At 29.7% G+C, this 25,992-nt stretch overlaps 2 protein-coding genes across 3 annotated transcripts in view; one reads left to right on the top strand and one right to left on the bottom strand.

The window, feature by feature from the left end:
* Positions 1-25,992, top strand: part of LOC139089400 (6-phosphofructo-2-kinase/fructose-2,6-bisphosphatase-like) — a 38,627-nt gene that overhangs the window by 2,805 nt on the left and 9,830 nt on the right. Inside the window, exon 1 of one of the 2 annotated variants that reach the window (XM_070638938.1) lies at positions 600-924. The exons of the other annotated variant lie outside the window; for it this stretch is intronic. Coding sequence (XP_070495039.1) covers positions 915-924 — 10 coding nt within the window. The 5' untranslated portion in view covers positions 600-914. Of the gene's footprint in view, positions 1-599; positions 925-25,992 lie in introns of those variants that run through there. 2 annotated transcript variants of the gene reach the window in all.
* Positions 2,860-24,151, bottom strand: LOC139089401 (alpha-N-acetylgalactosaminidase). Its single transcript, XM_070638941.1, has 8 exons — positions 23,599-24,151; positions 7,430-7,662; positions 4,591-4,765; positions 4,352-4,525; positions 4,140-4,235; positions 3,743-4,076; positions 3,452-3,642; positions 2,860-3,383 (listed from the first exon to the last, which is right to left on the bottom strand). The coding sequence occupies exons 2-8, from the start codon at positions 7,636-7,638 to the stop codon at positions 3,222-3,224; spliced, it is 1,341 nt and encodes a 446-aa protein (XP_070495042.1). The 5' UTR covers positions 7,639-7,662; positions 23,599-24,151; the 3' UTR covers positions 2,860-3,221.

Genomic DNA, 25,992 nt, shown 5'->3' with positions numbered 1-25,992 from the left:
AACTTTTACATAGGAAACCGCAAAGTCTTTGTGTATTTGTTCATGTATTATATTAAAATCTTAATAAATTATTATAGGCATATTGTTTTAAGGAGTCGAGACTATTTCCGTATATTCAGGAAATAATAGTAATCTCGTGTACTTGCTCCAGGAGATCATGAATTGACAAACAATGTCAAAGGAAAAATTTATTGCCAAGTGAAAATTTATTTTGTATTTGACTGCTTTTACGTATTTTATTTGTAATTCGAGTGCCGATAAAGAGTTTATCAAATATAAACATGAGAACAAATACACTGCCATACCACGCAGTATGGATTGTTGTTTTTCTTCATGATATGCATGCAAAAAACACACACATTGAAAAGGACACGTTGAGCGTGCCTCTATATTTAAATTATGAACAATTTTTTTTTTGAAATCGCACACACGAATGTTTAATCTTATGATAATACAGAAGTAGAAGAGAACTGACTGACTTTGAAGCAATGAGAATAAAGTAATAAAATGTGAGTTTTGGTTTAAGTAATGACGTAACGACACAAGCCCCTCATTCTCTCATACATTGATCAAATTCAAAATGTGTTTTTGCCTTCTTTTTCACACTTCCTTCAGTTCAGCAACATAATAGACGGAGGCAAGTATCCAAATTGATAAACAAGACGTTTGTCAGCCATTATAATATTCCTCAAGTGACAATAAGACATTTTTTCTATTCAATTCTGTAATCTAAAGTAAAGTGGATACATTTTGTGAAAAAAAATAAATAAACAGAGTTCATGGTCATATTTCGCGTGTGCAATCGATCGGTTAGCGGTTTCGCGTAAACAATAAAGTACTTATAAACAGAATAATCAATACTTAGTCGAAAGGATTTACTGGAATTTACTTGATTTTAATCAATCAATTTGATAATGTGTTCACGTAAGTTAAAAATAGCAACCATTGCATTTTTTTATGCATAAACTTAATTGAAAGTTGTAAAAAGTTGTTTTTCGTACGAATTTGCCTTGAATAATCTACGGAGATGTGAATATGCATTTGTATAAAAAATAATATTATTATATATGTGCACAAGGAAAATAGAACTTTGGACTCTTCTCTGGTACACAATTTTCCTCACTCTATTTCTATTTTTGAGAGGGAAAACAAATCACGTAGCATCTTATAGATATTTGTCTCAATGACTCTTTGTGAATTTGTCGCAAAGAACATTGTTCTCTGTTGTGCTAATTTATATATTTTGACTCGATGATAGATTCGTAAGTGGATTAGATGAATGACGAGGCTGGTTTTATTATTTGCTAACTAGTTCTAGTTTATTAAGAATTATAGGTTATCTAAAGTTTTTAATTAGAGAAAATTTCTGTTTTACAGCTTAATTAATGCAATATTTAATTAAATTCTTCGTTGCTCATAAACATTAAACCTTTGTTGCTATTTTATTAACCAATTAGAGCTCAAATTAGATCAAACTTTACGATTAAAAACTTGATGTAGTAAACAAAAACAAATTTGTTTAAATTTTCCACTTTCATAACAAAATGTTGGAAAAACAACTGCGTTCTGAGAGGAAAGCTAATTAATTATAGTGAAAATGTATGGAGATTCACTTGATAAACAATTAAAAAAATAATTATAAGATCCAGAAAAAATTTTGAATGTTTTTTTTTCGCAAATCATCCAACAAGACGAAACGAAACTTGCAAAACAGCTGTTTTCTGTCAAAAAACCTGTTTGGAAACAGCTGTTCTTCATGTTTATCTTCATAAGTTCCAAAAAATAAATTGATACAAATTTCAAGTGAATGACTTGAATCATTTGGAATTTTTCGCTTACATTTATTAAATGAAATATCCAGTATCTAATTTTTATTGATAATAAAATTCATGAATCATTTCCTGACAGCTCTTCAATTACCAAATCATATTTCATTTTGCAAGCTTAAATTACAATGATCAAATTTGAGTTGTTTAAAAACAAATGTTTTGCTGTAAAAATTGCAAATCAACAACTGATAAAGTCAGCAATTTTCGTACTGTTCTGTTTGTTTTGTACTTGAGAGTTGGCCTTTATCTTGCAAATTAAAGTCGATTATTTTATCAAAAAGAAAAAAGCGCGTGGAAAAAGAAACTTCAGAATTTTCGTTATCATTTAATTTCTTTGCTAAGTGCTTTATTTTTTTCAACACCTCCAATGACATGCTGTTTGTTAACAGTAGATGTGATAAAAAAATATTTTTTAGTCCATTTTTAAACACGTTTTCGATTAGATAGGCTATAATAAACAAAACTTTCTGATGACTGAATTGTAACAAGTGTTGATGGCAATTGGCAACCTAACAAGATTATCTATATGATCTAGGTAAGGTAAAATTATTTGTTGACTAGTCGTAAAGTCTAAACGCAAACTGCATTACCTAATCAGTGAATTATATTAAAAATAGATTTTGTGAAAGACGAACGTGTAGCTCAAGGGAAATATTATGCTAATAAACAAAACAAACAAATATAAAACTAGGTATAAAGTCAAGAAACTTTTCAAAGATACACGTTGATTTTCTTCTCAGACGAGACTCGCCAACTGTAAAAAGAAATTTAAATCCGGTTGATATCTACTTGAAGATTTAAAAAGTTCGTAGACGTTAATATCAAGAGGTGGTTGTATAGCTGGATGTTAGAATAATTCTGATCCAGAGCTCTCTATAATCATCCTTAGCTGTTGCTATGGTCTTTAAACTTCTAATATTAAGCACAGTCCTGTCTCAATTATAGGGTTCAATCTAAAACGCAGACTTGAGGTTATTGACCGACACCTACTCAATTAACAGACATCAAACCAAAAATAACAAAACTTCAATTTTAAATTCGGAAATAAATTACAAAAATTAATATTTTATTCATCAAAATATGAAAAATTCATTTTACAAGAAAAGGATATGACTTAAATGCTACTTACTAAAATTACAAAAAATTTGTTGCTTTCTATAAACATTAAATATGTTTATTTCTTTTCGTATATTAATAATCGCAATAAAAAAATTGAGCTGGCACACATTTTTAATTAAACGAGATAAAAAACTCACAGACAGAGGAGATAACAGACAGTAAGGAGAGCGAAGTGATAATTTCGAAAAATTTGTGGAATAACATTGCGGAATGTATTCTTTAAATATTATTTGGAACGAATTAAATCGAGTGTGCTTGGGGATCAAAGTCGAGTTAGTTCTGTGAGTATCGATAATAATATGGATTGAGGGGGCGTTTTGAGAATCTCTCTGGCTGAACGTCAGCACGTAAAATAACAACTCCTGATGGATTTACTTTGACCTTAATTTTTGTATTTGATGATAAAATACCGTAGTCGACATCTTCATATAAATCCTACAAAAAAGTATGAATTTTAAATTAAGTATGTACTTCAAGTGTCCAAAAGTAAATTTTCACATTACCTCGACACGATATCCAGTTGGTGATTGGAGACCCAATTCACGTAGAGTGACTGCTACATCTGACGGTGTTCCATCTGTACGTCTATTAACGAATGCAATGGCATACGAGTAATATGTTTGATAAATTGGAGTGATGGGTCGTGACCAGATTTCGATACCTTTATGCTTATAAATTCTACGACCTTGAATGCCTAAAAATAATTTTTAAAAAGCGTCAGCAACATTTCTTCTTCGTGTCGTGCATGTGATCACATTTATTTTCACCATCAGACACAATTATATCTTATTTACCTAATGGATCCTGATCAACAGCTATGATTTTGCGATTTTGTAAAATTGCTTTATATTCTGGGCGTATTGTGCGTAAATCGACTGACATGAGAAGAGGTGCAGCAAGTATAGCCCACAATGCCATTTGTGTCTTTGATTGTTCGTAGCTCAATCCAAAGTTTCCAATAATTAACATATCTGGATCATTCCAATGTCCTGGTCCAGCATTTGGAATAATATAATCTTGATTGTTTCCATAATAGTCAATGATACTTTCAAGTGATGCCCATGAATCTTGAATATCATCAAAGTTTCTCCACAAATTGCAATGCTCAATAATTGATGAGAAATTCGGCTAAAAATAAGATTTTTTTTATGTTAGGAAATTTGAAATTAGGCAATGAATGTTGTTATTTACGCTAATTCCTGCATAAATTTGATATACTGGCCAGCTACAGCTATAAATCATTGGTCGACCTGTTCCATTCAAATGACGCCCGAATTCCGGATAACCCTAGTTTGATGGAAATAAGAATTAAAATTGGAATTAGAAATATTTGCTATGAAAGTAGATCGTCCATAAAATTAAATGAGGACTATTAAATTTTATGGGAAATAAAAGAAACTTACAATATCCATATCAGTTGGCAATGAATAGCATCCATCGAGCTTCACATAATCGACATCCCATGTTGCAAACTGGTCGGCATCTTGCTTAGAATATCCGAGAATACCGGGATATCCGGCACATGTATAATTACCATAATCTTCATAAATACCAAACTTGAGGCCTTTGCTATGAACCTAAAGGAAGATAATTAGACATTTTAAATCCATAAATCATTAAATATTCGCAATGAACTACTCACATAGTCAGATAATGCCCGCATGCCGCTTGGGAATCGTTTACGATCAGCCACAAGTTCACCACGAGCTCCACGATTCTTTTCCAACCAGCAGTCATCAACGTTTATATATTCATATCCAACTGCTGCATATCCTTCAGACACCACCAAGTCAGACATTGTGCGGAACAAATTTTCACTGGAAGTAAGAATTGTTGGATTATTATTAAAACATCACATAGATACATAGATGTAGTATATCCAATTCAAGCATCTTTTACTCCATACAATGTTTTCGTCAGATTTAAAGTCATTAAATTAAGTATGTGATAAACAGAAATACATAAATATAAACGTATATCCTCAATTTTTGTGAGCTGAATAGCAGCAAATTGTTTCATTAATCTTATGCCGCTCTATTTAAACAATGGAGTCATAAAAACTGTAGTGAAAAACAGCACAAACATTGTTATTAATTGCATTTTAACAATTCAAAGTTAGTTTTAGTTGAATCTTGTGCCTTGTGCCTTGTTTTTCTCAATTCATCATTGACCCTCACATTGTTCATTAAAGTAAAGTTTGAGACAAAATGAAAATGTCATTAAAACACGTTGCCGCTGCTTCTATTCTTTTCGGGTTGATCCATCATCATAAATCACGGAAAAAAATGCTTTTGGATCACCTTCAAAAATTATACCTTAATGTAAGTCAGCACATTATAATTTAATGCCGAGCGTGTATGAGAATTCGAGATTTTCTCCTTTTGATATCATTCGCGGATCTACAGAACTGATTCGTACTCTACCTGATACCTTCGAGTGATTCATTGACTCAAGGTGGGTCAAATTAATTTACGATGCCATGGACATGACAGTAGGATTGGTCCATGTAACCTTTTTATATACTAGAGATTGAGAATCTAAATTGAGTACGAAACAGTTAAGTCGATTCCTGATGAGCGAATCTAATGGCAATTAAACGACAAAGCAGAAGAAGAAGAAGTGAATGAAATCAAGGAACGAATGTACGTAATTAATTGACTTCTTCTTTGCTCAATCAATTAGAAACGATTTTCAATAGCCAATTATTGACACTGATCATCAATCAGTGAAGTGGCTTAGTCTATCTTCTTCTTCTTTGTTTTTATTACGCGTCGTCTGAAGAGTGAAGTGAATATTGGCCATAGTTTGTCAATCTGATCATTTGTCAGGAATCACATTACAGCGAGATCAATCAAGAGATGAAAAATTAAAGACGGGAGCTAGAAGTTGATGGTTTTTGGACATTTGGTGGGAAAATTGCTAGTTCTATGTTTGTTGTTGTCATGGGCGACAGTGTCTATCTCTAAGGATTGTTAGGCAATCCATACAAGATATAAACAAAGAATCAAACTCATTTCTAGAGCAAAACTCCTATTTCTTGATCTCAGCAAGCTTTTTTCAAACTGGATCATGTAATAATCCTTTAATGTCACATTCCTAACACTTTAAGCACCGATTGCGAACTTTAAAAATGCGCCAATGCATTGCATTTCCACATAAACTTTTATATCTTTCATGATTGCCACTTCTTATTCGCTTTAATTGGATTTACTATTAGTTACCGTTCATAAACTAGTATTAAACATTTTAAGACATTATAATTCATATTACCGACACAGTTTAAGACCATGCAATTGAAATTGAAAGTTTGATTGACACCAGTAGAGTGAGATAAAGTCATTCACTCTGATCTTAAAACTGTTACTTCTTCTTTTTATGAATGAAATTTTAGTAAGCATAAAAGAGAGTCCATAAAATGAAGTTATTGTAGGAAATGTATAATAGACTACATTATAAAAATTTGTTAAATAATTGCTTATTTTTGATTCCTCTGAGGAGGCAAGTTGTGTAAAAAATTGCATTTAAAATATAACATGAAACATGACCTTAACATTTAATGTGCTAACAACATAAGATACTTTTTTTTCTATAAATAATATAAAACACGGTAGGAAGTTTTTCCTGTAATTCTCAAGTCGTGAAGAAGTTTATAAATAATAATATTCATTGCATATAATTCAGTCATTATATTTGCATAACATATAATTTCAAATGTCTTCAAATCGCAATTTTACACACAAATAGAAAAGTCATAATGCCCTTTGAATGATCTTGTGAGATTTTGAATGATTTTTAGCAATGGAACTAAGTCTATTATTCAGATATCTGACCAAATGTTAAATTCTAATTAAAGTTAGATCATTATGTATCTGGTTTAACATTTCCGGGGTTGCGAAATGTAGCTGCAAGCAATCGATTGCTGGCGATGACGGTTAAGTATCGCTCTGAGCGATATAAAGATTAAGCATACTGGGATCGGCAAGAGTGAGTGGCCGTAGATCAGCCGAACTATCCCTTAACCTCCAATATTGACAGTCTTAACTTTTTGATGAAGGTAGCTGCTCTATCAGTTAGCAGTCTTAAAATTGAACATTTAGGCATACTATAGACATGATTGTTGTGATATACAGTAATAATATTGAATAGGATGCTGGTTGCATGCAAACATTGATCTTCAATGTTACTTGAGTATGGATCAAGTTCGAAGATTCAAAATAGACTTAATTTTTGGATTTGAAAACAAATTTGAGAATTCTTTGGAAGGTTGCTTGCTAGACTTATGCTAAGAATTCATTTAAGGTGCCTTAATCTACTCGCACTAATATCTAACAAACTACATACAAGATCTATGATTTGGCAAGAGATTGGATGAAACCCACAATAATATTTTCAAATCTATTGAAAATGCCATGACTGACCAAAGTCTGACGAAATCCATCGAATGGGAAAATATAAAAAGAATCAAATGTTTATAAACATACCTTATACAATTGTCAGGATCATTTTCACAATCTGTGTTACAGCGAAATCTTTCCCAGCTAAGCCAACCCATGGGTGGAGTGCGAGCTAGTCCATTGTCTAACGCCTTAACATTCGTCATTGACGATGAAAGAGCCAGTAATATTAATATCACAGTCATTTTATTAACACAACTTTTAATAATTATCGATGAAATTTTCTTATGCTTCATAGCAATTGCTGATGCTGAGTTGAACTGTAAAGATACGAGAAAAAATATATAAAATTATTACATTAGAAACAGAAAATAAAATTATAAAAAAAACGTGCAGCAAATGAAATTGAAAGACTTCTTTTGTACATAGGAAAAAAAAAAGATTTTTGAACAATTTAATTTAATTTTGGATATCCGTTATGCGTTTCAATATCAATAAATTGTTAAATTGAAAGGCAAAAGAAAAGAATTGCTTATACAGTCTGCTTACTATATGGATCATAGCATTATATATCACTTATTTCCGATAAATATCATGTTGTTAAGTGACTTCAACATGGGGATCATCCACATTAAATGTCTTAGGTTTGAGAAGTGACAATGAGTGAGGTTATGTAACTGGATCACATCATAGTTTGCTATGTTGCAAGGAGAAACATATGAAGTCTAATTTGGTTATAGACGTCACTTATGATCGACCCCAAATTGAAAAACTTGAATTACTAAATTCAGCTCGTCTGAGTCTACAACTGCGTCATAACAATAATTTACAAGGAGAAAAATGAACGCATTTTTTTATCATTTTTACTTTCTCCGGTCAAGTGACTCTAAATTGCATTGTGCATGCATAAACAAGTACATATGATTCTTGTTCGTCGACAACTTGTTATGTAATTTAGTTTATCATGATATTTTATGTGATTCTTTCTCCATCAACGATTACTCTTAAGTAAATCACATTACGACACTTTAAAGTGCATTCTCTGCAAACATATTTCATATATAATTGAAGTCATAATGGATTTGTGTTGTTAGATATAAATGAGAATTGCATATAGTGAGGAAATTTGTCATAAAAAATAAATTTTGAAATTATTCACGGTCGAACTGGAAGCGCTGTTAGGAAAATTAATCATCTCAATTATAAAATCTATTTAGCGTGCTGTTTTTTTGTTAATAATAAATGGCTCTGTTAATAATGACTTGTTGGCTGACTGAATAGGTGGAGATGATGATATTTTACCGAAATATTAGATATATGATAATTTTTGCTGTTTACATTGCAAAGTAATTGCTAATTGGAGGTTGTTGTGACTATTTTATTAGCATAATAATAATGAGATTAGGAGGCGATATGTGTAATTAATTGCTAGTTATCAGGATAATGTGAGGATTGAGGCGTTCAGGCAATGCACATTCTAATGTTTAAATCGGCACACTTATTGCATTTACTAATTTATATAGGGAAGTGTCATGTCACTAGGAACTTAATTATCATACTATGTACTTAATGTGCATGTCAAATGCGATTTATTGCCTTCCTTAGATGACGCCTGAAGCATTAATAAAGTCTCTGTCTCTACCAGCAGCTTCTTTAGATGAATTGTATTAAATTAGTCTTCAAAAGCTTTATATTGAGACAAATTGAGCCTAAACAGCACCAAATATTGACACTGAATCATGTTTAAATAATTCATAAACTTTTGACCATAGTTGGCAAGCTAATTACCAATCCATACCCTCCAATCATTCAGCTAAATCATTGATTCCAATTAGATTCCATTTCAATTCATCTAAACAAGTTTGCCAAGCCTACAAAACCTCAAAAACCTCTCTGTGCAATCTCTTGTAGAATAAATTATGTACGAAATATGTGAAAAATGCGCGTCAACACCTTGTACCTCACTGCCTGTGAAATATTTTATGGTTTGAATTATTTCAAATTTACAAAATAATAAGTCAGTTTCCATTTCATACTCATATGATGTGCGACAAGATAATTTAATACCTTCAAATAATATTTTATTACGTAAATTAGAGATAATGATCAGGACTGTATAATTTAATAATAATAAACCCAACTAATTATTCGCAGTTCATCATATGCGCAGACTCAGACATAGTTAAGAATTTTGAAATTTCCTCAGATGTCAGCGATAATTTATTACAAATTAATTTACTTTTTTAACATATGTTAATTAATTTTTTGTGTCTTATCAAGGTTTACATCATGTACTTTCAAAAAAAGAAAAAATGCCACTGCATGTCTTATTCTCTGATTTTGAATAATATTAATTTTGTGCATAAAGTAGCAATTTTATGAAGCGGCTAACCTACTCAGAAATTCGATGAGAAAAAGGCAGTCTTTTGTATGAATTAAAATGAAAAATGCACAGAACATTTAATTGGTCAAGGTGAAGATTTATATAGTTTTGTGTTATTTACGAATGCAGTTCTTTAATTTATAACCGAAAAGTCTTTCGATTGCGATTGAAAAATGGATTAATTAAATATAGGTACAGCATTAAAATGATGATTAAGTAGTTTGTTTGCAGTGTATGTAAATTAAAATAATAATACTCAATTTTATATATTTTTGTGTAATAAGGCTTGGCATATAAATGCGATGAAATAAGATAAATGATGCTCTTATGACAGACACATTAATTTGATGATTAGTCTATAGAATCATTTAATTCTAACATCTTTACACAAGGATTTCCTCGATTAAAGGAGTTTGATCCTCATTTAATTAGAAGTAAACAAACATTCAATAACTGCTACATAGATTCATCATAACAATCTACATCTATGAGAAATAAATAGAAATCATTGCGGAATAAAACAAAAAATAAAAATGTAGGTGAGGCACAGCATCCATTAGCAACAACATCAATAACAATCATTTCATTTATAAAAAAGAGTTTTTGAAGAAATAGAGGTTCCTATAGATTTTTTCTCAAAATGTTGTAATTATGTTGGATGTATGAAGAGCTGTTGATGAGGTAGGCAGCACTAATAAATCAGATCGATGATCATTATGGATCTTAGATTGCGGAATAACTGGAAACACGTCTTCATTAAGATGTTTTTGGCAAATTGCAAATTGAGGTTGGGTTGGCAGCAACAGATGTTGCTTTAGATATGAGTTGTAGGTCATTTCTGGGAAGATAGACTTTAATTCTATAGTAGAAGATCAATTTAAAGAGATAAACTAGAATTTAAAGTAAATTCAATTCTTTCACAAATTAGCTTCTGAATTATGATCGTTTCATCTGCACTATGCTATGAATCGACATAAAATCAACATTGCTTTTAATTTAAACCTTGTTTATAAACAAAATTTATCAAAAAGTATAAATGTTTGTGTTTATAAGCAAAATTAAAATCAAAAGCCTTATTTCTCAATTAAATCTGTAGTGAATAGAGTCGGATAAAGTGTCAGACTAATTGCTGGTGATTTCAACTCTGAATCACCAGAAAAACCACTTAAAATTACTCGGTCCACAACTGACAATCTTAATTTACTTCTCAATTTACATTCCTTAGTGACAGCACTCAATCGGAATCCCTAAACTAAAAGTTCAAAATCAATGCCCTTCTGTATGTCCAAAAACTTTTTATATTAATAGAATTTGAAAATAAATAAACCCAATTTTCTCTTTTCACCATGCATTAAACAATTTAGAAACGAATAAAGTGAGAAATCTTGCAGCTATATTAGGTGATAAATGAAGCCAGATTTTAAATCGTTTCATATCAGCTTGAAAGAATCGAAAATATCACTTTTGTTTTTCTATTTTTTCGTTAATTTTGAAATCTTTTGAGTTTACTTTATCGACTATTGCATCTTTGACCACCGGTGAACTATCGAAAAGAGTTGGCTTTCACTTAATGGTGTGTCATATTATGCTACATATCATTTCTATTGGTACCATTTAGAAATATAAATGAGAAGTCAACATGAATATTTATTTTCCCATCGAATTCAGTCTGACTAATATTAAGTCATCACTTTTCCTTTCATTCGCATCTCATTGAGATTTCAATTTTAAATGTTTCACGTAAAATTTTAATTTACATGGAAATATGTTTCATCTGATGATATTCATGAAGGGAGTCTTCATTGCTTCTTCATTATAACCATTATTTTTATGCGTTACTTGCTTTTCCCACTGACCTAACATTACCATTTTTTGTTGGCATGATGAATCTTAATTTTATGGCTAATGTGAAAAATATTCATGAAAAATATTTCTTTTATGATATATGTGGGGTTGCTTGGATGTTACGTCCATAAGTTCAACTTGATTGGCATCCAGTTGATACGTTTCTTGAATATTATCAATGTAATGCACTTAACCACAATTTGTGTGGTCGTAATTAAAATTAAATAACCAGAACAGCTAAAAAGCAATAAAACTGACCAAAAATTGTCTAATTTTGTAATTGTTTAAATGTAGTTTAATCAAAACGACTTCCTTACGGATTTATAATTTCACAATGATGTTTATTCTTCGGAGTTTAAATACAGACTGAACTTTTGTGTGAAAAGGGGTTTTTAACTATGTACAATAAATATTATTCAAATTTCAAATGAACGTTATAACACTTTCGACATGATCCAATCTGAGGGTCAACATACCAATTTTTGAATGGATGTCATTTGCAAAAAACTCCATATGCAACATGTTTGTAATTTATTACATCAACCCAAAATAAAATTGAGACGTTTTGGCATTTTTTTTTTTGGTGCTGTTATGTATGTTTTACACGTAAAATAATCAGCGATACGTAAAGAACTTTGTTTTGTGACTCTTTTCATTATAACAAATTCATTAAAACAATGACAATGAATTCAGTTGATGTGCTTGAGAAGTGCAAAAATAAAGAGTATTTGACAATGTTCATTGTGCAATTCCGATGTAAATGATTGACACGCAAACCTTGAAAAAATTTGTCGCTTCTGCGAACAAAAGAGAATCCAAAATAAGCATTAATAAATCTCTGTTTTTAAAAATCTTGGTTAGCACGCGAAATAGTCAGCAGCAGCAAGAGCAGTGTAAAAAAGGTTCTCATGCAACGCACTGCGAAACAATTAAATGTTTCAACATCATTAACAGATTTAGATGTTAGATAGTTTAAGTATGGACTTTTTTTCGCAACACCCGAGCTTAATTGGTGCGGCCTATGCTTAAGATATATTTTTTTTCGTTCTCTGGCTTGACAACCCAGACTTAAATGTCAATTGAGTTCGTAAAACGTCTCTTAATGGTCAATTACCTAATTGAAGTCAATAAAAACGTTAATGAAATTTTACAGTAGATATACAAATTGATGGAGTTATAATTTGAACAACGAAACAAGATATTTTTATGTGAATCCATTCTAATTTCCAGCTCACATGACCTTTTATTCAAATCGCGGAAAAATTAAATCGCAATCTGCTACACTAAATGCAATGATTTTTTTACTTCTTCTTATTTCACATGCACTTTACAAATAATATTAATGTGATTCTCACAGTATTTTTTTATTCTCTTCTGTTCCTCCTTACGGCATTGATATTTTGAGATTTTTATTCATTACAATTCATTATTGTAGGCTTTGCGTTTTTGTGTCATGCAAAAATTTACATCGAATACTGCACTAAAATTAAATTTTAAATTACTTTTGAGATGTTGATGCTGAATAGTGGAAACAGTGTCTCATTAAGCTTCCGTTAAATGTCAGATAGGCTAAATTGTCACTCGAGTTTCTTCCTGTTATGATAAATAAATTACTATAATCAATTAGGTAGCAGCTAAAGGCGATAATATATGCATTAAGATAAGCCATCTGCAGTTTAAAATCATGTTTATGCATAAGAGTCATCTTTTGTCACGAGTCAACCGTGATTTATCTCATCTACAATTTAGATCAAGTTTAACGAACTTTTCAAGTTCAAAATGAATTATCAAAAGCGTCGCTTTAGATTTAAAATTCAGATAAAATCTCGTTACAAAACGCAATAAAAATTAAATTCAATCTTGATAAATTTAATTTTCCTCTAATTTCATTGTTTGAAGTTATTATTATTAATTTCTTTACAAATATTATATAACGATAATATGTTTAAGTTTAAAACTATGTGAGTTATTATTATTAATTTTCTTACATTTCTTGTTATCATGCGTAGCTTTAATTGGACCGGAAAAATTTCTAATGCCCAATGAAAGGAAATTTTTCTCTAAAGTTAAAGATAATGGATGAAAAAAATAGAAATTTGCAAAATGCTTTACTTGTGCCTCATTAAAAATCATTTCTTTAAGATCATATCATGCAAAGTGTCATGCTACTAGTAAGTAAATAATGAATAAATTATTCCTCTCAAGGCAGTTTATGGATCTTTCAGTCGACGTGAGGAATGCTCATAATTTGCTTTCAAAGTCAATGCTTGCCCAGGTACTTTTATTTTCACTTAACAACATCAAATTTAATCTAAAATGAAAAATTGGAGCTAAGTGAGCTCATATTTACTTTCATATTTCAAGTAGAGTTGAGCATTACATATCATGCCGAGATCTCATCTTTATCTTGATATCCATCATGTAAAACAACAGTGATAAATGTTTTGGAATGTAAATTGGACAATGAAAAGTAATTTTTGAGTTTAAAAAGTAAAAGTTCTACTCGAGTTCTACTAAATTTTGAATTTGGAAAGTTCGTCAAAATTTGAATTTGAAAAGATCTTTAAATTGGAATTGCATAACAAAAATCAAAAAGCTATAAATTTTGTAAGTCTGACAGGCATCAGAAGAAGAAGAAGTATGATCGACATCTTTGAAATAAATGAATTGCAGTTCAAAGTTTATAAGTTTCAAAACTTTATGCAAACTCATCGTGATCATGTAATTCAAATAAAAATTTGCAATAAAATTAGTGGGAAGGTCTCTTCACCAGTTCAAGTTTATAAATCGTAATAAATGATTAGACACAAACATTTACGCATAATATGCAGCATAATGCATCATGATCCGAATAATGAAATGCTAAACGAATCTTTTTCTACGATCATAAACTGAAGATATTGCATGCTTTAATTCATATACTTATGTAGATTAATATCTCTATAATAAATCGTGAAACAATTCTTTCAACTTTTATTATGCCGCGCACTTAATAATGAAATAAATATTATTATTGAGAAGGCTTAGAAACACAAAAATTGAAATAAATTTCAAATCAATCTAACAACATGGATTATTATGTTATTACATTATTAATTTCACGTTTGTTGTTTGCAAAAAAATAAAAAAGGAACATGATGCAATTGGACATGATGAGAAGACCTTTGACTTGACGTTCATTATTTATTGGATGCTAGTAGCATAAGTCTCCTATTTCATATACTTCGATGGCGCTATGAACTCGACAAATGGCAACAATTATTCTTTTCATGTGTGAATGAATGAATCAGCGTGCATGTGAAGTCGATAATTGATTTATTTTGAAATATAAAAATTTTAAGTTTTACTTATAATAAGCGGGATTATGTACTTCACGCTTTGTGTGCTGAACTGCCAAGCATGGATGTCTAGGCCATAAATTAAAATAACTTTTTTTGCAAATTGTTTGGCAACAAAATTATTTTAATTTTTGAAAATTGCTACTTTGAAGAATTCTTAAGAATGAAAAGATGTTTTAACATTTCAAGCACGTCTTGAGATTCAAGGAATCGACTTAATAAAAATTACAAAAAGGCGTTTCAAGTCTTTTGTTGGACTTCTAACAAGCTTACTCTATTTTCTTTATACAAATTATATTCAAAATAATAATAATTGAACTTCAGATTTAATTATAATAATAGAGTCATGGAATAAGTTCCAAGATCAAAAATCTTAATTTAATTTTAAGAATGAATGCTTAAGTACGGTTGCGTTTTTAATGTCATTATGACTAATAAATCATTTCCCATACCGTGATCTAATGAACTTCAATTATTTAGAGCATAATTTTTATTTATAAAAAGAATAGCTTACTAGTTGACTTCAAGAGACCATCATTATAATGAATGTAAAGTCAATCCCTCATCACGAGGACAGAGAAGGTCAAATTTAAATCGAGATCAATCTGTCAGTAAAGTTTCTTGCCAAGAGAAAAACATTTTACCAGAAATAATAATACAATTTAATATTGTGACATTGCTATTCAATAATATTTATAAAATTATATAGAATGATTTCAAAAACTCACTTATTGTTAGGCATATATGCGCATATATGGAATAATACAATTAATAATAAAAGAGAGAAGTTGTTTACACTTTTTTCGTTTCTTCTCTTCTTACCTCGTACATTAATTCATAATTCGCAAGACCTTAGGAGTAGGTTATTGTATCAACATTTATTCATCTCACGTTTCTTATTCATAAACATCTTTCGTATGATTAATAAAATTAAAAAGATTTTTTGCTTTACAAGAAAAGAGACTGCCAACCACCGCGTTATTGGTGAGCTTTTAACAAAAATAAATTCGAGTATCGAGTTTCTTTGGGCGTGTAAGAGATTTCAACGCATACGTAGATTAATGAATTTGTTAAGGAAATCGATATTAAGTTTCATTAATGCTTGATTAACTTCATTCATTGCAGCGAAAGAATTTCACATGTTTTCTTACTGTATACATTTTTGAAGCAAAAAACTTTCGCATCTTATTCACTGAATACACTTTAGAAGCAAAAAACTTTTGCATCTATTTTACTGAATACACCTATGAAGCAAAAATATTTCGTCTCAATTATTCATTAAGTTCAATTTCGATGTAGAGCAGAGATTGCCTTAATCTCATCTTATAAAATTGTAAACAAACGTGACATAACTATGCATCCATTAAGTAGCTCAATGGTTAAATTTTGACCTGATGAAAATCGTAATCTTAAAATTAAATTGTGTCATGACAATTAACCAACCTTCTAAGTAGTTGTTGTTATACTTCCAACATGAAGATCAAGCATAGCTTTACAAGAAATTGTGCCTTGGACATTTCACAATACTAAGGGAGCTAGATTTTTAATGAAAAACAAAATTGTCAATTGTTTCCAGTCCACAAATGATGTTTTTGCCACTTCTACAAACTTCTTCTTTATATAAAAATCAAGATGTATCTCTAAATGCTTTGCATCGAATAAAAAAAAGCGTGCTTAGTTAAAATATTTTTCCCATTAAATGGATGACTGAAGCAATAGAAGTAATTTTTATTTTGTTTCAACAACATTCTTTGGACATCATTGAAATGTTGAAATGTCTAAACTGAGTTTATGATGGAATTACTTGTAGGAAGTCAATGTTGTTGCTTACAGGCTTATGACCCTTCAAACAAATTTGACAGATATCAGGAAACTCTTGAATGAATTTTGATTTTGGCACGAAGATCTGCAAATTTTTGGCGTTCTTCAGTCTTTGATCGTAAAGAGAATAATGATGCGAACATTTTTGCTTCAAAAGTGTATTCAGTAACAAAGATTTATGCTTCACGAGTGTATTCAGTGACAAAATGATCCTAAGGGAGTTCAGCATATAAAGAATTTCTCAATTCCATTCCCATAAGACCATTCCAGGTTGCTTTAATCTCTCTTAATGAGACATTGATTAAGATGATGATACACGAAATTACCTTTCATTGTACCCAATAAGTTAAGTTATTTGTAAGTAATTGTTTTGTAATTTAAGAAGATTTATTTAATGCCTTAAATTACCGACTCATAGGACCATAAATAGGTATACAGGTTGACATAAATTTAGCTCTTTATTTCTTTTTTCTGTTAAAAAATTATTGATTTCTTCATTTTTTCTCTTCGCCTTTTGTTCATCATCATAAGTTTTATGATGTATAGAAAAAAAAACCAAAAGAAAAGCCCATTTTTTCCTTCAGAAGCGGCTTTGTTCTTTCGGGCGCGACCAATTGCTATTTTTTTTAAATGGCAACCAATTGTTGTTTACAATTTCATTTTCATAATGAATTGTAATGAAAGAAAAAATATATGAATAATAAGCAACAAAAGACTTATGATTATATAATTGCGATTCTGCAGCGTCTGTTCATGAGTATTTAAAGATTTTTTTCTTCTTGTAAATCGTACATAATGCATTTAATACTTAAACTCGCATTCAGATCAAAATTACTGCCTCATGAGCAACATACATTTAATGAATTGTTTGGCGCTATAGTAAGCTAGTTACTTCGTACTCTTTGAAATGGTGAAAGAATGAAAAGTTCACGCTTGCTTGTATAATTATTATGTATGGATTAGAGAGAGTGAGGAGATTATGAGCTCATAGACAGTAATAATTTGCAAATTAATTTTTTTATTGAACACACTTTAGATGCGAAAATTTTCTGCGTCATTAAATGTTACTAAACAGCTAAGAGATGATAAATTCAAAAGAATATCAACATAAGCAAGCATCCATTAACCCAACTGTAAATTTTTTCTCATTCCCTGAATGTTTCTTTGTTTTATGCTGTTTTTAAAAGAGAATTGCTTTAAATCCCATATTTACCTTAATCTTCTTGGATAGTATTTCGCTTTTTTTAAATTGCACAATAAATTTTAAATAAAAAACTAAAGGAATGTCTTTAAAACTAAATAAATCTTAGCTAGAATAGCATTGAAGTCTTTTGTTTATTTTATGAACCTGCTTTAAACCTGCGAGAGAAAGAGAGAAACACCCCCATATCCAGCGATTAGATTCAATTACTCTCAGTTCTCTACCTGTTCACGTCCTAAACACAAATACATATGAGATGTAGAACTATTTAATGACTATACGATATTCAAAAAGGTTTATGCCTAAATCGACTCTGTCTATCAACCAAAAAACTGCATTTCAAGTTCTTTCACATTATGTTTCGGTATTTTTCTACTTTTTCAAGAAAACTAGAGAAAGATCTTGTCATTCTTTGATCAACTTTTGAAGTTTTAAGTGCTCTATCTAAATTTTCTTACTTTATATATTTGAAAGTAGTTGAAATCATTGCACACAAAGAGTAATTTGCTGTTGTTGATAAAATAAATAAATTTTAGTGTCAATTTTAATGTGAGAAAATAAACTTAATCTGTGCCTTTAAAGATGCCGAAGAAACTCTTTTTTATAGGTTCGTATTAATGTACTTTAATTAACATATTTATGTAGGTTATTGTCTTTCAATTGATGTCATTCTACATAACATTCCCTTAAATATCAAGCACAATTTCAGCTATATTAAAAATCCATAAAATTATGGCAAATGAAGAATTATGACTGCGTGAATTAAAGTATTTTATCGGAAATGTAATTCTGTCATTGATATTCAGTCTACACATATTAAATGTTGTAAGAGTGACGCTCTTTTTTTGCCTGTAATAGACGAAACAATGAATTAATTTTTGTTGATTTCATAAACCACGTTCATGATGAATTGCTTTCATTTTCACTTTAACTATACGTGATGATTTCATGCGGTTTATGTGTGGCATTAATACTTACTTATTTAATACTCAAAGTGCGAATTTCCGAAATAAATTAATTTTTATGAGACGCTTTAAGCCAAGAAATTTGTCTGTGGCTCATGAATAAGACTCAAAGAACACCTTTTGATTCGTGGACGGGAAATTCTTATGGTGACAAGCTTGTTTATGGCTTATTTAATTAAGAAATTTAATATTCTTGTGAATATTTTTTTGTTTATTTACTCAGTAAACTTTGAATTTTAAAACTGTTACATAATTTTTGAATTAAATTTTGCATCAAAGATGCGAAAATTCAAATTCCATTCTGTCGTTGACAATTTATATTGAAATCAATTCATGGAAGCTGCCAAATTCACGAAGTTCTCAATAGTACAGTTAAAGCCTGTTAAATGAAACGTACTTAAATTTCATTTTTATTTGTCATGTCAGAAAATAACTGATTTTCACCGAAAAAAAGTAGCACTGTATCAGCATGATGACAAATCGTATATTAAGCATTTTACTTTCATATGAAAAGGTAATAAAATTATTTTTTTATATTAAATTACCGGAAAGCACAACTCTAATGTGGTCTTGCTGATTTAATACAAAAGGTGCTATTATGTGAAAATATTTAATGCAAATTTATCTTAGTAGCTTTCGTGAACTTACTTAGAGTAAATATCCAAAAGAGTCTTAAGATCATTCAGGCTTTAAGAATTCGCATGTCACTTGTTGACTTTCTTTCTTCTTACTTACTATAAATATATAGTTTCCTTCTTGATTTTTTGTGTAATTAGCTCTTCAGCACTCGACATAGAAATGACAATTCATTCATTGTTATGCCTTAGTTCTTTTTGGCCAAAACAAATCCAAATTGTCATGAATGATTTTTTTGTTTTGTTTTAATTTTATTAAAAAAATGTTGTATGTTATAATAAATGAAATCACACAAATTAGCATTCGAAAGTTACATGCACCGGTGTAGCCTTTTTTTAATGCCGTTTTATGTATTGAATATATATATACACAGTGGACGCCGCAAATTGAGAGCGAAATCTCATAGAAACCAGTTTGAATTAAACAGTTTTGTTGTTTCATACCAGCTAAATGATCAGGAATAATGAAGTTCATTGAAATATATCTAATGGAGAAATGGTTAACAGTTTCTTTATGTATGTACTCCTCTTTCAATTCGATACATTTCATTAAGTTAATAAGCTATATTTTAGAGAATATAACTAACTGCATTTACATACTCGTCCGATGGAAAGATGTCATGTTAATGACATGATCGAGCTTTAACGGTTTTTAGTGTTTTAAATTTTAACGGTTTTTTGAAATTCAAATGAAGCACTTTTTAGACGAATTTTGAAAATTCAAAAAAAAAAAATAACGACAAAATGACTAAGTTAATTCACAGTTATTTATAAAATCCATGTCGATCACCGCACAGCGATCATCACAGTAAATGATGGAAGTAATGCAAGCGTCACTTGAATCTTAATGAATGTCGTGATTTAGTTAATAAAATTCATATTTTCTCTTCTATTTCATAATTATATTCATCATTAAACATTTATGCACTCTGTAATGCCCATGTCAATTACCTACTTTGAGCAATCTCCTGTCATTTAACATTTAGAGATGTGAAATAAATTCTTTAATTATTAAAATAAAGAATACAAAGGAATAAAAAACTAAGAAATAATAAGATCAATCATCAATCATCATTCAGAAGCATAATCTTGATATATTCATTTTATGCATCTCCACTTTGCATTTAGCTCATTATGCAATGTGTTTGCATAGCAGCATGGATCATTGGCATTTAATTGAATAAAGCAGCTTAAACAATATTTACCTAATAGTGCGGTATAGTAAAAAGAGATCTTGTATGTTATTTATTGTTCTTAATCATTAATATTTTGCTGCATTAACCTGATGAAATCGATTAACGATAGGAAATTAACTCACTAAACATTATTTTACGCAATATTTACGGTTTTTTCAACAGATTATCATAAATCTTTGTGTAAATTTTGTCTGGTTGTTTATGGCTTTTGAAAATGATTAATTGGCAAATAAAAGCTTCGTCAAGAATGCTTCACCCAGATACCGAGTGCTTTTTGCATAAAATTTACATAAAATGTATGTCGATCAAAAAGGTCTAAAATTTAACGGAAATTTAATATTCAAATAATGTTTAAAAAATTCAAATTTAAAATGATCGTTAAATTTTTTATCCCACTTTGACCTCTTTTCGAGCATTTTCAGTAACTGTTTGTCTACATCTATTAATATTCACGGTTCACAAATAAATTGAAAATTACACGGAAGTTTAGATTAAAAAACAGTAAAGATATTGGCGAGGAAGAAAAGATCACCACAAAATTACTGAAATTACCGATAATCGTAATTTAATATAGATTATATTATGTTATAACACACAATTCAATTACCTTATGCAAATGCTGCTTCCCACAAACATGTATCTTATATGTATAGCATATTATGCATTAAATAATTGTGAACTTCCAAATTATGTTTTTTTTTCTTCTTTTGTTGCTCTTAACAATTTCTTGAAAATTGCTGTTTCTATGATTTACAACATTCTGCACCATAAAAACTGAACCTCACGACTTTTTTCTCCACTTTCTGTGTTTAGATCAAACAGCAACAAACTAAACCAAGTGATGTGGTAACAAAGAAATTCTGGATGGCATATTTTCTATTGCCATTTTCATTGATTTACTTATAAGCTCTTATGCAATCGCCAGAATGTAAAAAAGTAACATTTTCGCTCAATAACAAAACGACAGAAGAAAAGAAATCAAAAGGCAGCGTGGAGAGGAAAAAAAAGTAGTCGAACGGCGCATTATATCCATATTGTGCAATTTCATGCAATCTAATGCATTTTTATGATCTTTCTATATGCAACAAGTTTTCTCATTTGAAGAGAAAATAAGTAAATTAGGCATGTATTGAATTAGAATATTAAGGAGCATTTGGCATTTTCAACGGAATTTTCAATTTTAAATAATTTTAGTAGATCAAAAATTTAACGGTCATTCCAAATTTGAAAAATATCTTCGTTAAGTTTCCAAATCTTAAAAATTCGTTAGAATATAAATTGTGCTTTAAATTCTCGACTCCGACTTGTTCTGTTTGAACAATTCTTTCAACAATCGAAAGTGAGTCTACAAATACGTTTGTATTTCTCTAAAACTTGCTAAATGAGTTACTTCAAGAGGAAACAGAAAGAAGATGTGTGGTGTTGTTTTCGCAGAAATTTGAATCGATTTGTAGATGTAAAAAGAAGAATAATAGCAATAACATCAGTATTTTCTACAAATTACGAATCATGTTTTAAAGATTAACATACAATATGAAGTATATGAAGTGATGAAACAAAGAAACAAATGCAAATAAAGAAGCCAGTCATATCTGTTCTGGCGTTGACACTGACATAAAAACAAAACAGAAATTTGACGACTTACAGTAAATCCGTTTTCCTTATCTTATCGCATTTAAGACGATATTGCATGTCAATCGCATGAAAATCGAAATTAATGGGAAGTATTTGCTTTGTAAAGAAGAAAAAAATCGAAAGTGATACCTTAATGCACAGCTGTACATTTATATAGTAATTAATAAAGTCTCGCACATCGTGTATCATATTAATTGATAGGATCCAGCGAACCTTAACGCTTTTTTCGATTAATATAGCCTAATAATTTCATTTTCGTTCAAATATGGTCGGAATGAATAGTAATGCTAGTTAGTTGCTAGCAACTTTATCATTTTTACACTGCACGATTTGAAATCAGCAATTTTAAAATGTCGAAAATTGTAACGCCAATACATATAAATAATATGAAAAAGAGCGTATATAGCCGCATATTTCTTCAACAAATAATTTTCATTACTAAGCGGAAAAGAGCTTTAAAAATGATTTCAAAAAATTAATGAGACCTTTTTTTATTAATTTTTTTTGTCTGCCTTTTTTCACTTTCTTTACACATATAAAAATGAGGAAAAAGAAAGACGTAAAGTACACTTATCATGCTACATAAATAAATCAAACAAATAATCAGAATCTGTGACGCGTAGATTAAATTAAACAATTTGTTTTGTGTGTAGTCGTTGAACTTTTGGAACATATTTGGAATCAGTTTGTGTCTATAAAAATTGTCTTATCTTTATTTTTGGATTTTATTGTTGTTTGGGGAACAATTGACTTAATTTTTGTTTTGTTAATAAGATTTACGGAGATTTATTGGAAAATTGTTTGAACTTCTGACTCAAAGGTGCGAAAATTAGACAATTCTTAACGAAAGATGCGAAGTTTATTCAGATTTTAAAGATGCAAAAGTTGCATCAAATTCAAAGATTGATGCAAAATTATTTTTCAATGAAATCTTCCAAAGTTTGCATCAAACTTGACGAAGGATTCCAAACTTTGGATCAATTTTAACGAAGGATGCAAAAGTAGTTTCTTAAATTTAAATGATGCAAAACTTTTGGCATTTAAGATGCAAAATACAACAAAATAGTCAACAGCCAAAAAAAGTTCATTCAGAAAACCTTTATGCAACTTTAGATTAATGACTAACAATTTTTTTGTTGTTTCCACATTAGACACCGAAATTTCACAACACGAAGAAAAAAAGTCTTTTAATTTGCACATTTTAAGAGAATAAAAGCTTCAATTATAATTGACTCACCTCTTGTAGACTCGACTCTATTTGCGAAAAAAGAAGTCTTTTGTTGTTGCAAAAAAAATAATTTTAATTATATGTTAAATCCAGGCAATTGCTACAATTTCGTGCATACACCAAAAAAAAATCTCCTCTGCACCTGATAAAAAATCTCAATTTAATGACTTTCTTTTTTTGTTGCTTTTTTTCTTGATATGGATATGCTGCTTATTAATAATTCCACTTTTATGTAGATAATTTTTATAAATTTATAATATTTTTTATGCACAAGAATCAATAAAATCCAGAGAGTTACGTGGAGTCTTTAAGTTAAGGATGTAAACTACTTTGTGGTCAGGAATTTGTCGCTTTTTTATTCAATTCTGATCAATGTTCGGTTCTGTTTTAGTATCGTTCGTGTGTTGACATATGTAGCTATTCTTTTATTAATATTTTCTTGATTAAACAATGTTTTGTTGTTCAAATGTACCGAGACACAAATTACTGCTTTAATTTAATACGAAAGTACAAAAATATTAATGCTTTAGCTATCTATCCACGTTTACACTCGATGAAATCCCAAACAAGACTAGTTTTGTAGAAAAAAAGTTAAAAATGTTAACTTTTTTTTGTGTTTTTAAAGTTATTGTTTTGAGTCGTTGTTGCTGTGCTGTCTGTTGAATGTTTTCTGCGAATGTGCTATGCACAGCTATAAAATATCGTGACTGAGATTTTCTTTAGCATTTAAGACATCAATTCTATAAAAGCAATTAGTAATTTAATTAAAAACCTTATAGTTATAGCATTAGATTCAATGATATAGCACGAAATAGTTCTCAATAATAATCTATATAATTTTATTTGAATATTTTAAACATCATTTGTAAAGGTTGGGAATATCTGATTAAATGTTTTATTGCTTGCCATTGGAATGTTTTGTTTGTAATACAGACTGACAAATACAGCATAAAAATTGTTTGATTAAACATCTGAGTTGATGATAAGCGTTAATACAGTGATTTATAATTGAATAGATGAACTTGTCATGGTGAATCATTGATGACCTAAGTGTTAATGAAATTGACCGCTAAATAACCGTCAAATTGGTTTCAAATTTGAGTAAAGTTTTGAGTGAATTCTAAGAAATTTTTAATTTGCGAATTCTTGATTGTTTATCGCACATCCAGTGCATTTCATGAATGTTTAAGGCTTGTTTTGTGTAAACTGAGTTATTAATAGCCAGTATTATCAGTAATTTTATCAAATTAAAATTTTCCCGTCTGATTCGTGTCAATGAAGTCAAATTAGCGAATAATTTTAAATTATTAAAATACGTTAATGCGTTAATAAACAGAAATTCTGAAAATTTCAAAAAGGCATGACTCAGGAGGTGTGAAAAACATCCAAATTACTGTCATAAAAAATTCATCTAGTGATATTATGCAATATGTATCTGCTAAATTATTTTATTGCCATAATCAGATGCTTTTAATTGCCTCACAATATCGGATAGTAAGCCGGCATGAAAGGGAAAGTGTTTACTTCATTATTTTTTGTTTCTTTCTTTGCTTATTGTCTCGCGTTGTTATTGATTAATTTAAAAAATGAATCAAAAAGCCGAGAATAATAAAGAAAGGCTAAAAAAATATGTAAAAGAAGTGAAACTTGACATGAGTGAAAATCAGTCAGGGTCAGTTGATCAATATCCTGATGAATCTAATGAAAAGAAGACAAAGAAGACTCTTGAGTCTTGACAAATCAAGGCAATGACGATGATCATGACGAAAGTGCGATTAATATTGAAAAATATAAAATTAATTATTGAGAAATATCAAAAGTTATAGAAAAATTTAAATTAACAAAAAAGCTACATTCATTACGACTGTACGTACGTATGAGGAAGAAACAAAGAGATTATTGTGTATTTCCATTTTTCTTCAATCTTGCAAAATTTAGTGGCAAAAAGGAAAAGTGACATTTCTACCAGTTCACGAATTGAACGTTTCTATCTATATTCCGCCAAGATATGTACTAAGACAGCTTGAGAAACTGCCATTTCAAAGTTGTCGTGCTTATTTATTCATTTTAAGATTTAATTCTACATAAAAATGCGTTCGATATCTCACTTTGTTGCCGAAAGTGAAACCATTTCTTTTAATACACGTTCATAATAAATTAAAGCATAATATTTGATCTGTCGTGATGTTATTCATTCGGCTGGCTCTTTTTTGTCTGCTTGGAAAATGTAAATACGATTAAATCATTTGGGTTAGGCTTTAAAATGTTATATTTTGCATTAAGCAATTAACAACTTTTTATTAAATATTGACTAAATTTTGTTTGTTGAATTAACAGACTTTCTGATTTTGAATTTTGATTTACCAAGGTCTAATTATTTGAAACTTAACGAACATTTCAAAT

This window comes from Chironomus tepperi, unplaced genomic scaffold (assembly GCF_022539635.2).
Source record: "Chironomus tepperi strain 1889 unplaced genomic scaffold, CSIRO-AGI_Ctep_v1 contig_177, whole genome shotgun sequence".
Classification (NCBI taxonomy): domain Eukaryota; kingdom Metazoa; phylum Arthropoda; class Insecta; order Diptera; family Chironomidae; genus Chironomus; species Chironomus tepperi.
The sequence above is the reverse complement of the archived record's forward strand: the minus strand, read 5'-3'. Positions and strand labels throughout refer to the sequence as shown.